The sequence below is a fragment of the Eutrema salsugineum genome, unplaced genomic scaffold (genome assembly GCF_000478725.1).
Source record: "Eutrema salsugineum unplaced genomic scaffold, Eutsalg1_0 scaffold_13, whole genome shotgun sequence".
NCBI classification, from domain to species: domain Eukaryota; kingdom Viridiplantae; phylum Streptophyta; class Magnoliopsida; order Brassicales; family Brassicaceae; genus Eutrema; species Eutrema salsugineum.
The window spans coordinates 5,754,540-5,767,876 of record NW_006256885.1 but is presented as its reverse complement, the minus strand read 5'-3'; the positions used below and the strand labels follow the sequence as shown (position 1 = coordinate 5,767,876).

Sequence of the window (13,337 nt, the reverse complement as noted above, 5' to 3'; positions counted from 1 at the left end):
TTTTCTATCTCATTAACTTTACGCTTTGCTTATGTAATAAGGTCAGTAACCTAATTAAATCCGTATATTTAGCTTTACACACGGCCTAATTGTGGTGTATTCTGCCAAAAATTTGGTCAAACTGGTTAATTTTAAACCATCATTTGCTTTTTGTTATCCACATAACATACGTGCACTATTTCATCAGAAAAAAACACGTGACGTGTATAATCGTATTTTCTTCACATCTCTGATCTCTCTCTATATATAATATTGACTTAAGCCGACATTTTTCAAAATAAAAAAACATGTACAATTTCGGTAGGTGCAATACTGATAAACTGCCATTGCATTAGAAACGATCGACTGATCAATCCAGACCCTTATAACATAAAACGTTATAATCCATTTTCTTCCATCTCCAATCGAGTCAAAACTGATATTCGATAGATAGAAAAACCAAGAAAGAGAATAAAAGATATTTGGTGATGGAGCAAAGTAGAACGACATCAAATTCGGTCGTGTCAGAATTTGAAGGGGCAATACTGAAGAACGCAGATCCATTCTCTTACTTCATGCTCGTTGCCTTCGAAGCCTCTGGTCTAATTCGTTTCGCAGTGTTGCTGTTTCTCTGGCCCGTAATCACACTCCTTGACGTTCTCAGCTACAAAAACGCTTCTCTCAAGCTAATGATTTTTGTAGCCACGGTTGGTTTACGCGAACCGGACATTGAATCGGTGGCTAGAGCCGTCCTGCCTAAGTTCTACATGGATGACGTGAGCATGGACAGTTGGAGAGTTTTCAGCTCTTGTACGAAGAGGGTTGTGGTGACGAGAATGCCTCGAGCAATGGTGGAGAGGTTCGCTAAAGAGCATCTTAGAGCCGACGAGGTCATCGGTACGGAGCTGATCGTGAACCGGTTTGGTTTTGTCACCGGTTTTATACGTGAATCCGATGTCGATCAATCTGTTTCGAATCGTGTTGCTGATTTGTTTGTTGATCGGAGGCCTTGTCTAGGTCTCGGAAGACCGGCCATGACAACTTCCACAACTTTCTTATCGTTATGTGAGGTAAACACTAAAAAACTAAGTTGCATAAAATACTAACTTTATTCATTGTTACACTTAATGAACAAAAAGTATTTCAACTAGCACTACTTGTTAAATCTAGCAAAACTAAATTTTTTTTTTGTTGTCTTTATAAACGTAGGAGCACATTCATGCACCAATTCTAGAGAACTACAACCACCATAACGAACAACTAGAGCTACGGCCACTTCCGGTGATCTTTCACGACGGACGTCTTGTCAAACGACCAACTCCGGCCACTGCTCTTCTCATCCTCATATGGATCCCATTCGGAATCATTCTCGCCGCCGTTCGGATCTTTCTTGGATCCGTCCTCCCATTATGGGCCACACCGTACGTCTCTCAGATATTCGGCGGCCAAATCATCGTCAAAGGCAAGCCTCCTCAGCCACCAGCGGCCGGAAACTCCGGCGTTCTCTTCGTATGTACACACAGAACCCTAATGGACCCTGTGGTATTATCCTATGTGCTCGGACGCAGCATCCCTGCCGTTACTTACTCGATCTCTCGTTTATCAGAGATCTTATCTCCCATTCCAACCGTTCGATTGACAAGAATCAGAGATGTGGACGCCGCGAAGATTAAACAACAACTGTCTAAAGGAGATCTTGTGGTTTGTCCTGAGGGAACCACTTGCCGTGAACCGTTCTTGCTAAGATTTAGCGCGCTTTTCGCCGAGTTAACCGATAGGATTGTTCCGGTTGCGATGAATTATAGAGTTGGATTCTTTCACGCGACCACGGCGAGAGGTTGGAAAGGGTTAGACCCGATTTTCTTTTTCATGAACCCGAGACCGGTTTACGAGGTTACGTTCTTGAACCAGCTTCCGATGGAGGCCACGTGTTCTTCCGGGAAGAGTCCGCATGATGTGGCGAACTATGTTCAGAGAATCTTGGCGGCTACGTTAGGGTTTGAATGCACTAACTTCACGAGGAAGGATAAGTATAGGGTTCTCGCCGGTAACGATGGAACGGTATCGTATTTGTCGTTTCTTGACCAATTGAAGAAGGTGGTGAGCACTTTCGAGCCTTTTCTTCACTGAAATCAAATATTACTCCATAATTTCCTCTTCATAACGATTTTATTTTCTTTCAATTTCTCCCACTTAATTTGTTTTTGCTTGTGAATAAAGTCTCTATATATTGATTTTTGTTTTTGTAGATGGTTGTGTTTGTATTTTTTGTTTAAATGTTATTCTTTTTTAGATATGGAACTCCCCATATATAGTTGAAAAAAAATGTTTGGGGACGAATAGTTTTGTTAGTCATTGTGAACTATTGTTGAAATTGTTTTTCAAATATTCGTTGATTTCAAACAAATTGCGTCAATTTCTATCAAGTATATTTTAATAACTTGATGACGTCAAACTCGAAAAGAATACAAAACACAGTACACATCGAATATATAAATGTTGGACCTTCTTCGGTATATATGGTAAGAAAATGTAGGATTAGTCGCCAAACATTTTCGAATTTGGTGGGCAGATTAGAAAATGGACGAACTCGTTCACCAGAAGACTTTCTCTGCCACTTTACAGTTGGCCTACCGCCACTTCCACGTCATCGTTCCCAAACTTTTTTTGTTTTCCATTTATGATAAAATAAAATTTAGGGTTAAAGTTACTGTATGTCTGTATTGAATAAATTTCCACAAAAGTAAACCAAATTCTACTGTTGACGACAGACTTTGATAAGAATAAATGAAAAAAATTAAAAAATTTTGTTTGTTATATCTCCTTAAACTATATACATATAATCCTTGAGTTGAGACATAATGCAATTAAATTACGTTTGGGAGGCTCCTCACAATACCTCACTTGGCTACCTCTTCGTTAACACACACATTTCACCATGTGATTCAGACTAGTCCAAACGAATCATGCCTAAGTATATTCGCTCATTTGTTATTATGGGACTATTATTATTTCTTAGCAAATCGAAAGACGAGATTTTTCCTTTAACAGATTAAAAAAAATCTAAAAAAGAAAAAGATTTTAGGAAAATTTTACTAGAAAACGAATCGCATGATTTCCATGTTGCAGCTTGTCGTCATGATTTGCCTTCTTTTCTTTACTAGAAAACGAATCGCATGATTTCCATATGAATTGCCACGAGAATTCCACGATGACTTATATAAATGCTTCAAACAAGAATAATCGAATCTGATCTCGAAAATTGTGATGAAATAATTTGATCTACGATTCTTTTTGACGGCATTATATATCAATTCATAACCTAAGACATATGGATTATATATATATATATATATATCCTTGAAAAGTTGGGTACGCTATAACAGCTATGTTGGAATCAAATATAGCTATGTTAGTATGACCAAGATGATCTGAGTATTGATTTCCCCTAGATATAGCATTCAAATTATCAAATGATCTGGAAGTATATACGCAATTATGTTGCTTTCGTATAAAGAGGATCAATCTTTTTTTGTGAGTTACTTAAAGAAAGAAAAAATAAAATTATTCATGGTGCATGACATTTATTAATCTGAGTCCATGATTCACCCTTTGGCCTTTTTACATCGATGAGCCAATATGTTTTGAGAATCACTGTCATTATCTATTTGTTGACATACAATGGATGACACTAATCTGAGAGTGCGGACTATATATCCTAATCTCAACGTATCTACGTCATTAAACTCATAATCACATTTACATCATTAAATGAAGTGTAAATTGCAATTTTATCTTTGGTGGTGCTCCTTTTCTAAAAAGACGTATACGATTATACCCAAAATAATATAAATTGCAATTTATGACACATTTCTTAAATAGTACTACAGTATTACGACCCTTATCATTTTCAAAACTAGTATTTTTTTTAAAAAAATTTGATGACACATATTACAAAACAATCTTGCCATTATATTATCGCATAATTCGTCCTATATTTTATGAAATTTCTCCGTAATTTATCCGGGAAAGAAAAAGTAAAATAAATACTACCAAATAGGTGAGTTCGCTAAATAAATAAAAAGAAATAAATAAATAGGAGTTTTTTTTTTCATCCTCTGCCACTTCTGTTCAGCATCCCGAGCTTGATGAATATTGCTTTGGTACTTTGATCTCTGTCGATTCTCTGAGAAAACATCGGTGGAGCTTTCCCGCGTAATCTCTCTCTCTCTCTCTCTCGCTCTCTCTTCGTAATTTTTCTTTTTAGATTGTTGTTCTTCCGTAACTACTAGTCTTCAATCCATTTGCACGGATCTCTGATCTTCAATCCCTGTTTTTATCGTCTATGATCAGTGGGGAGCTTGAATTTTGAGCTGATTTTTCTGTTTGAAATTTCGGATTTGTGTTGTTCCAATACCAAATCGGATAGTTTTTTTTTCTTCTCTATGTTCAGCTGAACTCGAGCTCCGATTTCGTCTGATGCTGTAGAAGCTTTAACGCAGATCTCTTCTTCGATTTCTATTTTTTTTTGCTGATTATTTTCAGGTAGGGTTCGTGTGAATTGCTGTGTCTGCTTTTTCGATTCTCATGAATAGGATATGCTTGTTCAGTAATAAATTATGATTAATTGAACATCGAATTAACTTTTGAAATTAGGATTGAAAACTAGATAGATATTGGGAACTAGATTTGTTTCTAGAATTTGATACATATGTCGTTTCAAGTGTTAAAGCTGCTATGGTAGGATCCAGTGAGAAACGAAGTGGAACTTCAAGGCATGCTTAGCTGTGAAATCCAGATGCTATTTTAGGGACTTGCTAATTAGTGTTTGTAAGATGAGTTTCTCGTATATATGGCCTACTCCGAGTGCTTACTCGTTTATGTGTTTCTTTATCTGGATTCTCATTTCAAATCGAAATGCATATCTAATGGTGATTCGTCAAAATGATTTTAGTAGTGTTCTGTCAACTTTTTCGTCAAAGACCTTTTGTTGTTGCGTGGTTGTCTGTTTTCAGTTTTCTCCACTTCTAAAAGTTTATCAGTATCTTTCTTTTGTTGATAAATACATGAATGCTGCAGGTGATATAAAATATTCACTGGCTGGAATATTAAAGGGTCTGTCTCGTTTCTTTAAACTGTTCAGGTGGGAGCTTGATGTCTAAATGGTTATTGAATTGCTGGGGCTTTTCTTGCTTTAAATAGAAAAAGATGAGTTACACGACAACAACGGTTGAGAGTGATGATGGTATGCAATCCAGCATCCATAACGAATCACCAGCTGCTGATAGTATTGGCAATGATAATAGAAGCAGAGGGAAAGGAAAAGTCCTGAAGAAAGGGCCATGGACGTCATCCGAAGACGGGATTTTGATTAACTATGTCAAGAAGCACGGCGAGGGTAACTGGAATGCTGTGCAGAAACACACAAGCCTGTCTCGTTGTGGTAAAAGCTGTCGTCTAAGATGGGCTAATCATCTGAGGCCAAACTTGAAGAAAGGAGCTTTTAGCCAAGAAGAAGAACAGCTCATTGTTGAAATGCACGCCAAGATGGGAAATAAATGGGCACATATGGCTGAACATGTAAGTAGTTTTGTAAGACCAGAGCATTGTGGGAGCTACCTGATTATTGTTCATTTTCATAAATCAATATCTTTATGAGCCTAAAAGCTAATCACTGGTATTGTCTTTTCTTCTTTTTTACAAGCTGCCTGGTCGAACAGATAATGAGATAAAGAATTATTGGAACACTCGTATCAAGAGGCGACAACGAGCAGGCTTACCACTTTACCCTCCTGAAATCCATGTTGAAGACCTGCAGTGGAGTGAAGAGTATACAACGAGTAACATCTTTGGGGTAGATAGAAGAAGAAATCAAGACTTCTTGCAGTTGGGGAATTCCAAAGCTAATGCCCTGTTTGACGATCTAAATATTGCTACCAGCTTGTTACCTGGCGCTTCTGACCTTTCAGATATGTTTGCGTGCAACATGCTGGGAACTGGTGCAACTACTTCCCGGTACGAAAGCTACATGCCACCCATATTGCCTTCCCCAAAGCGACTCTTGGAATCTGGATCTCGGTTTCCCATGTGCAGCAGTAACATAAAGCATGAATTCCAATCTCCGGAACATTTTCAGAATACTGCTCAACAAAAGAATCACAAATCTTGCAGTATCTCTCCTTGTGAGGTTGATCATCCTCGTAACGGAAACCGACATTCATCTGATATGATGATTCCAAATAGCCATACCTTTACGGATGGCATGCTTCCTACTTCTAAGCCCATATTTGGGGCAGTGAAGCTGGAGCTCCCTTCATTCCAATATTCAGAAACTAGTGCATTTGATCTGTGGAAGACGACACCGCCATCTCCACAATCAGATCTCGTGGACTCTGTTGACGCCTATATTCAGTCTCCACCACCGTTGGAGATAGAGGAGTCAGATTGTTTCTCTTCATGCGACACTGGGTTACTAGATATGCTACTTCATGAAGCCAAGATCAAAACTAGTGCGAAGCACAGGTTGTTGTCATCATCATCTGAGAAGAGCTTCGGTTCAGCTACTTGTACAACCGATGCTACTCTGAATGTACCACCTGGTGGTGAAACCCAAATAAAATCAGGTGAATTTGAAGATTCCCAAAAGAATCTGGTTACTTCCGAGGTTTCAATTCCCTCACAACTTAGTACAGGTGAGATCAAAGTTACTCTTTGATTGGTGTCTAATCTAATCTATTTCCTTGTTTGATTCGTAAGTTGCTGTTTCTTTGGTGTCTTGTAGCTGAGACTGAGAGTGCCTTTTTCGTTATTGAAGCTTTTGCAGGGAACGTTGTAAAGACAGAAGAGTTGGATCAGGTTTGGGAGCCAAAGAGAGTTGATATAACACGGCCTGATGTTTTACTTGCGTCGAGCTGGCTTGACCAAGGCTGTTTTGGGATTGTTAGAGACTCGAGCAGCATGAGCGATGCGCTTGCGCTTCTTCTTGGTGGTGACGACACTGGAAACAGTTACGTGACTGTTGGGTCATCATCAGGTCAAGCACCACGAGGCGTTGGGTCTTGCGCATGGACTAATATGCCTCCTGTTTGGTCTTTGTAACAAAATGAAACCACATCACAATTTGATCTTTCTGTATTATCATGTTTACTTACTTCCTTTGAGGACTTGCGGTTTGTTATAGTTGAGAGAAAATTTATGGATTTGAGGGGAAAAAATACACTGTTTGATTTCGATTCTCTTGTCACCTGAGTAATTTCTCTTAAAAACCTCGAAAGGAGTTTACCCAATTTTTCGGGTTTTAATTTGTTTAGTTCAGTATGTACATGACAAATCGACTGTGACTATTAACCGATTCAGGGAAACTCAGTGTCGGACATTTAAAACAAGCGATACTCAAACAATACATATAAGATTAGGGTAAAATATATGAGATAGTGGCTCAATATATAAAGACATGAGAAGCAAATGAATCATTACAAATAATAAAAAAGTTTTAAAGGTCTTCTTCTCGCAAAGTAACGGTGCCCCAAGAAGATTAAAACCCAAAATTCTCATGGGAGCTCCGATAAGATTTTCTTTAGACTCCGGTTTTCTTGCTTCTGAGGATTTCCTTGAGCTCTGCAAACTTCTTCTTGCATTGAATCATCGTTTTCCCAGGAACAGCTGCAGCCACTCTCTCCCATCTTTGGCTTGTCTCTTTGGGGAATGTCTTCAAAGCTTGAACCAAAGCTCTTTCTTGCACAGCCGACCAACCATCTGTGTCTGAACTTCCACTTGCTTCACCGTTGCTGTCTGAGCTTTGACTGCTCGAGCTTTTCCCCACAACAGTCTCTTTTGCCGGTTTTGCCTTTGTTGTGGTCGTCGCAGTCGCAGTCGCAGGTAGAGATTCTCCAAGTTCCTCCCTTGTGGAGAGAGGGGACGAGATTGAAACAGTGGGTTTCCTCTTCTCGAGGAAAGAATCGAATGCTTTTGCGGAATCTGGTTTCTGGAGAAGCACGGTCTTAGTTGCTTTCAGAATCTCCTCCACGGATCTTCCTGTACCGATGTACTCCGATATAACTTCCCATCTCCGAGATGTCCCCTTTGGATATTTTATCATTCCTTTTCTCAGCATATCAATCTCTTCCTTGCTCCATGGTTGTTTCTTCTGAGTGCTACCTAACTGAGAAACTCGGTTTGTAGGCTCTGCGCCACCGTTGGTTTTCTCACTTTCTTTTTCTTTAGAGTTGGCTTCGTCGTTTCTACTACTATTGCACCCATCTTTGATCACCTTTGCCAATTCTAGCCCTTCTTTGTTTCCCATATTATCACATAGATTCTGCAACTGCTCGATGCTAAGGGACATGCATAGGTTCTCTATATCTTCCTCGGAGATGTCAAGCAGACGCTGAGCCACCAGAGGAGCTGAGAGAGTTCTAAGACGATTCCGTTCTTTGCGTAAGAGCTTCTTCTCTTTTTCTTTAGCTTTCTTTTGTTGTTGTGCAGATTCTGCAGCTCGCTTTTCTTCTTCTTCTTTTCGCCTTTTCTCTTCTTCAGCAGCAATAGCAGCTTCCTCTTCCTGCTTCTTCTTGGCCATAAGCTTTGCTTCTTTTTTCTGTTGCTTCTCAGCCTTTTCTTCCTCTTTTCTTTTCACAATTCTCGGGTCTTTTCTATAGGCATTGTCAACAAGAGTCCGAATTCGAGCATGTTCCTCCTTTCTAGCCTTCGCAGTTTTTTTAGCATTCTCCTTCTCCATCCACCTCCGTTCTTCACGGGAATCTGCTTGTTCAAGATCATGCTCCTCTTCATCAGGAAATTCCCTCCAACTCTTGAAAGCGTACCAAAAATTGTAGAACTTATCAACATCTTTAAGCTTTGTGTTTTCATCTCCCAAATCTGGTATACGCTGATTCACTGACCACCTAGCATTTCTCTTAAAAGCTGGACCAAACACCTTGAAAAAGTCTTGGGGCAAGCAATCCGTTGGGACCTCGTCATCAAACTCATCAGTGGAGTCAAAAATTCTTCTCCTTGTTGGATCCATCAACACCTCATAAGCTTCTTGAATTGCTTTGAAGTGAGATTCTATCTCATCTTTTTTTGCCTCCTTGGCTTCTTCTGTCTCCTCTGCCAGAAGGAGAGTAGCGAGTTTATCGGGATGATGCTTCAGCGCAGCTTCACGATAGCTTTTCCTAATCTGATCCTCTGTTGCAAGATATCTCAAATTGCTCAAACCCAACAACGCATAGTGGTCTTGTTGCTGCGTACCAGACTTCTTCTTTCCTTTGTTGGCATACGAGTTGAATGAAGGAACGTATTCCTTCTCTTTATCATCTCCAACTTTCTTATCACTACCTTCATTGTCTGTGGGTTCCTCTGCACAACCATGAAGTTTAAGAGCAGCAGAATGGAAGGCATGACCAGCAGGTTCACGGTTTAAAGCCTTCACAGGAAGACAATTGGAAAAAGCATAGAACGGTTTTCCATCCACAAGCTCCTCAGAGTATGTAATTAGCTTAACAGCAGAGTCACTTCTCCAGCTCGGCATGATGAAAAATGTAATTAGCTTAACAGCAGAATCAGCAGAGTCACTTCTCCAGCTTAACAGGAGCTGCAAATCACCTTACTCCAAGTGATTTCTGTCACAAAAATTACAGAAGTTTGAACTTTGGTCAGCATTAACAATGGTTCGGGTCAATATTCAACTGCAATTCTACGTATATTAACCTACAAGTAGTAGTAGTAGACAAAGCTAAACTTATCTATTAGAAAAAGCTATGTCTTGAAAAGAGACACTAGCCAAGCCGCAAATAAGAATCTCAACAGAATAAATATTCAGTTGGTCTAATAAATACAAGATCATCCACGATAATAGGAAATGGACCCCAAATGCTCAACTAGCTTAGTCATAGAATAGCACTAAGCAATTATCCAGAGAGTATCACTAACACAACTCCGAGTTTAAATTTCCTTAAAAACGACGGAAACAATATGAGAACAATAACAAATCCATCTCTCAAGACTCAAGGATAGTTATTAATCAAATTTATCAACGACATAGTTATTACTCAAGGATAATAATAATAACAAAAACCTACTTTTTCGACTTATCACTTTATTCCCCTGTTATGCATAACCCACAAGATGATCTATTGGATCTTCAGAAAATTCACAAACAATCCGATACACTCAAAAACAAACAGCAACCATAACTCGAAAACAACAGTGTTAAATCTACTTTTCTTACCAAAAAACCGAGCTCGCAGTCAATCCGATCCGTCGGTCGGAAGCCGCTCCGGCGATTTCTTTCCGCACGAGCTTCCTCCAACCCACGGCGGTAGAGAGAAATGAAGAAGAAGAAGACAACCTCAATCAGTTCAATCTGGTTTAGCACGAAATAGCGGCGGTAACAATTTGTAGATGGAGGAAAGCATCTAAGAAGAAATGGTCTATCAGATTATAACCTCTTTGGTTGTCCGTATAATACTATTCTTTTGATTTCGGCATCTCGCAATTAGTTTGGGCTAGGCCCCATTTATTTGGGCTAGGCCCCATTTATTTGGGCTAGGCCCCATTTATTTGGGCCTTACTCTAAAGTATACATTTAACCAAACAAGTCGTAACCGGCGTAGAACCAATGACCGTCGCTGCAACCGGAAGCATTTTACGGAACTCCGTCGTCGCTGCGGTGGCTTCGACGCCATGGAACGTGCGTCTGAGAGAGCTCGCGTATCAATCCTTGTTCGCTGAAGCGATATCTCTCTACCGGTCAATGCTCCGATCAGGCTCCTCTCCCGACGCCTTCTCTTACCCTTTCACTCTCAAATCATGTGCCGCCCTTTCGCTCCCTGTCTCCGGCCAACAGCTTCATTGCCACGTCATCAGAGGAGGCTGCGAGGCTGAGCCCTTCGTTCTAACTGCTCTGATCTCAATGTACTGTAAATGCGGTTTGGTCGGAGAAGCACGCAAGGTGTTCGACGAAAATCCTCAGTCACGTCATCTTGGTGTTTGTTACAACGCTTTGATAGCTGGTTATAAAGCAAACTCGAAGGTAACTGATGCTGTGTGTATGTTTCGTAAGATGAAGGAAACTGGTGTGCCTGTGGATTCAGTTACAATGCTTGGACTTGTCCCGGTTTGCACGGTTCCTGATCACCTCTGGCTCGGGATGTCTCTTCACGGTCAATGCGTTAAAGGAGGAACAGATTCTGAATTAGCTGTTCTGAATAGTTTTGTCACGATGTACATGAAATGCGGGTCGGTAGAATTTGGTAGGAGATTGTTCGATGAGATGCATGTGAAGGGTTTGATTACCTGGAATGCTGTGATTTCTGGATATGCACAGAACGGGCTAGCTCACGATGTTCTGGAGCTTTATGAGAAGATGAAATCATCGGGTGTTTGTCCTGACCCTGTTACATTGGTTAGTGTTCTGTCGTCTTGTGCTCATCTTGGAGCTAAGAAGATTGGTCAGGAAGTAGAGAAGCTAATAGAAGCGAATGGGTTTGTATCAAACATGTTTTTAAGTAATGGGTTGATCAGTATGTATGCTAGATGTGGTAACTTGGCAAAGGCACGTGCTGTTTTTGACATCATACCTGTAAAAAGCTTAGTGTCGTGGACTGCTATGATAGGTTGCTATGGGATGCATGGAATGGCAGAGACTGGGCTAAAGCTTTTCGATGATATGATAAAAAGCGGCATGAGACCCGACGGGACAGTCTTTGTGATGGTTTTATCTGCGTGCAGCCATTCAGGGCTAACGGATAAAGGTTTAGAGTTATTTGGTTCGATGAAGAGAGAGTATAACGTGAAACCTGGTCCTGAACACTACTCTTGCGTAGTTGATCTACTGGGAAGAGCTGGTCGATTAGATGAAGCCATGGAGTTTATAGAATCAATGCCTGTTGAACCCGATGGTGCTGTTTGGGGAGCTCTATTGGGTGCCTGCAAAATCTATAAGAACGTGGATATGGCAGAGTTAGCTTTCGCAAAGGTGATTGAGCTTGAACCCATGAACATTGGCTACTATGTATTGATGTCAAATATATATTCATGCTCGAAGAATCAAGAAGGATTCTGGAGAATCCGGGTAATGATGAGAGAGAGGGGATTCAAGAAAGAGCCTGGGTATAGTTACGTGGAACACAAGGGAAAAGTTCAACTGTTTTTGGCTGGCGACAGAAGTCATGAGCAAACAGAGGAAGTCTATAGGATGCTGGATGAGTTAGAGACTTCTGTGATGGAGATTGCGGGAAACAAGGACTGTGATAGAGGTGGAGAGGTCTCGAGCAGTGGACGTGAGCATAGCGAAAGATTAGCAGTAGCGTTTGGGATTCTCAACACAGAACCAGGCACAGAAATCCTTGTGATAAAGAACCTGAGGGCTTGTGAAAATTGTCACGTGTTTATCAAGATGGTTAGCAAGATTGTAGATCGACGGTTTGTTGTAAGAGATGCATCTCGATTCCATTATTTCAAAGACGGGTTCTGCTCGTGCAAGGATTACTGGTGAATTTTCCAAGATTATCACAAACATGATGCTCAATTTTGATTTTTCGCATGCGCGGAATGTACTACAGAGGGATGTATCCACAAACAAAATGCGTACAGAAACTACAGAAGTGTCATCTTCTACAAAAGGGATGGTTTTCTGGACAATCATCCTCATAGGAGGAGCTCCTGCAAGAAGGAAAACAGCTGTGAAGAAGAAAACACGAAACTAATGGATTCAGTGTCAAGAGCTATGTCAACTGAATTTGCTCCTCCGCTAACTCTAAAAGGGCATACTTCCATTCTCCGTTGTAGTTACTTGTCTTCTCCAGTATATTGACAGTCATTTCAGAGTGTTATTTAAGTGTAAAACAATCCTCGCAGAGATTGTAGCCTCCTTTTGTTTTAGCCTTAAGCCTGGATAACTTGATAAATTCCCATACATATTCTTCTTGAACATCAAGGTTCCAGGATCGACCGCGTTGTATGTGTGATCTAGTAGTAAAACCATTACAATTAACTCGTTAAAATCTATAACTTCTATGAGCAAATTGTACCTCTGGTAATGATCACATGCTAAAAACGATTAGCTCACAAATTCAGCTAAAGGCGATACCGATACTATTGAATAAAAATTATTTTGGAAGAGGGCAAAGGGTTAATATATTAAATAGAAAGTATAAGAGAACTAAGGTGCAGGCAAGCCATTTTCTGATCATAAGTTAGAACGACTGAAAAAGTGATGGAATCGAATGCTAAAACCGATTCAGAAAAGTTAAATCACATTTTAGTGATAAAGTTAATAATGTTAATGATGATATGTTTATTTTTGGGTCGGAAGTTACGATGCTATGTTATGACCTCAAAATCGCATGAAAGATTCAAAT

At 40.1% G+C, this 13,337-nt stretch overlaps 4 protein-coding genes across 5 annotated transcripts; 3 read left to right on the top strand and 1 right to left on the bottom strand.

Moving 5' to 3' along the window:
* The first annotated feature begins 305 nt into the window (after positions 1-305).
* Positions 306-2,280, top strand: LOC18023455 (glycerol-3-phosphate acyltransferase 5). Its single transcript, XM_006407385.2, has 2 exons — positions 306-1,049; positions 1,189-2,280. The coding sequence occupies exons 1-2, from the start codon at positions 468-470 to the stop codon at positions 2,107-2,109; spliced, it is 1,503 nt and encodes a 500-aa protein (XP_006407448.1). The 5' UTR covers positions 306-467; the 3' UTR covers positions 2,110-2,280.
* A 1,819-nt stretch (positions 2,281-4,099) lies between these two features.
* Positions 4,100-7,250, top strand: LOC18023454 (transcription factor MYB65). Of its 2 annotated transcripts, none has more exons than XM_006407384.2 (4): positions 4,100-4,194; positions 5,123-5,559; positions 5,684-6,671; positions 6,794-7,250. In XM_006407384.2, exons 2-4 carry the CDS (start codon positions 5,188-5,190, stop codon positions 7,075-7,077), a joined length of 1,644 nt encoding a protein of 547 aa, XP_006407447.1. In that variant the 5' UTR covers positions 4,100-4,194; positions 5,123-5,187; the 3' UTR covers positions 7,078-7,250. The 2 variants fall into 2 exon arrangements, with proteins under 2 accessions (XP_006407447.1, XP_024015765.1); XM_024159997.1 differs by having other exon boundaries at positions 4,118-4,194; positions 5,059-5,559.
* A 120-nt stretch (positions 7,251-7,370) lies between these two features.
* Positions 7,371-10,408, bottom strand: LOC18023453 (dnaJ homolog subfamily C member 2). Its single transcript, XM_006407383.2, has 2 exons — positions 10,205-10,408; positions 7,371-9,596 (listed from the first exon to the last, which is right to left on the bottom strand). The coding sequence occupies exon 2, from the start codon at positions 9,503-9,505 to the stop codon at positions 7,556-7,558; it is 1,950 nt and encodes a 649-aa protein (XP_006407446.1). The 5' UTR covers positions 9,506-9,596; positions 10,205-10,408; the 3' UTR covers positions 7,371-7,555.
* A 186-nt stretch (positions 10,409-10,594) lies between these two features.
* On the top strand, positions 10,595-12,865 carry LOC18023452 (putative pentatricopeptide repeat-containing protein At3g11460, mitochondrial). The gene has a single exon (XM_006407382.2). The coding sequence runs from the start codon at positions 10,595-10,597 to the stop codon at positions 12,470-12,472; it is 1,878 nt and encodes a 625-aa protein (XP_006407445.1). The 3' UTR covers positions 12,473-12,865.
* Positions 12,866-13,337: the final 472 nt, after the last annotated feature.

Bases quoted from the DNA above. Each gene is read 5' to 3' on its own strand.
- LOC18023455 (XM_006407385.2), top strand. From the start codon at position 468: ATGGAGCAAAGTAGAACGACATCAAATTCGGTCGTGTCAGAATTTGAA. The intron at 1,050-1,188 runs GTAAACACTAAA...TTATAAACGTAG, and splicing joins CTTTCTTATCGTTATGTGAG to GAGCACATTCATGCACCAAT.
- LOC18023454 (XM_006407384.2), top strand. From the start codon at position 5,188: ATGAGTTACACGACAACAACGGTTGAGAGTGATGATGGTATGCAATCC. The intron at 5,560-5,683 runs GTAAGTAGTTTT...CTTTTTTACAAG, and splicing joins GGGCACATATGGCTGAACAT to CTGCCTGGTCGAACAGATAA. The intron at 6,672-6,793 runs GTGAGATCAAAG...TCGTTATTGAAG, and splicing joins TCCCTCACAACTTAGTACAG to CTTTTGCAGGGAACGTTGTA.
- LOC18023453 (XM_006407383.2), bottom strand. From the start codon at position 9,505: ATGCCGAGCTGGAGAAGTGACTCTGCTGTTAAGCTAATTACATACTCT.
- LOC18023452 (XM_006407382.2), top strand. From the start codon at position 10,595: ATGACCGTCGCTGCAACCGGAAGCATTTTACGGAACTCCGTCGTCGCT.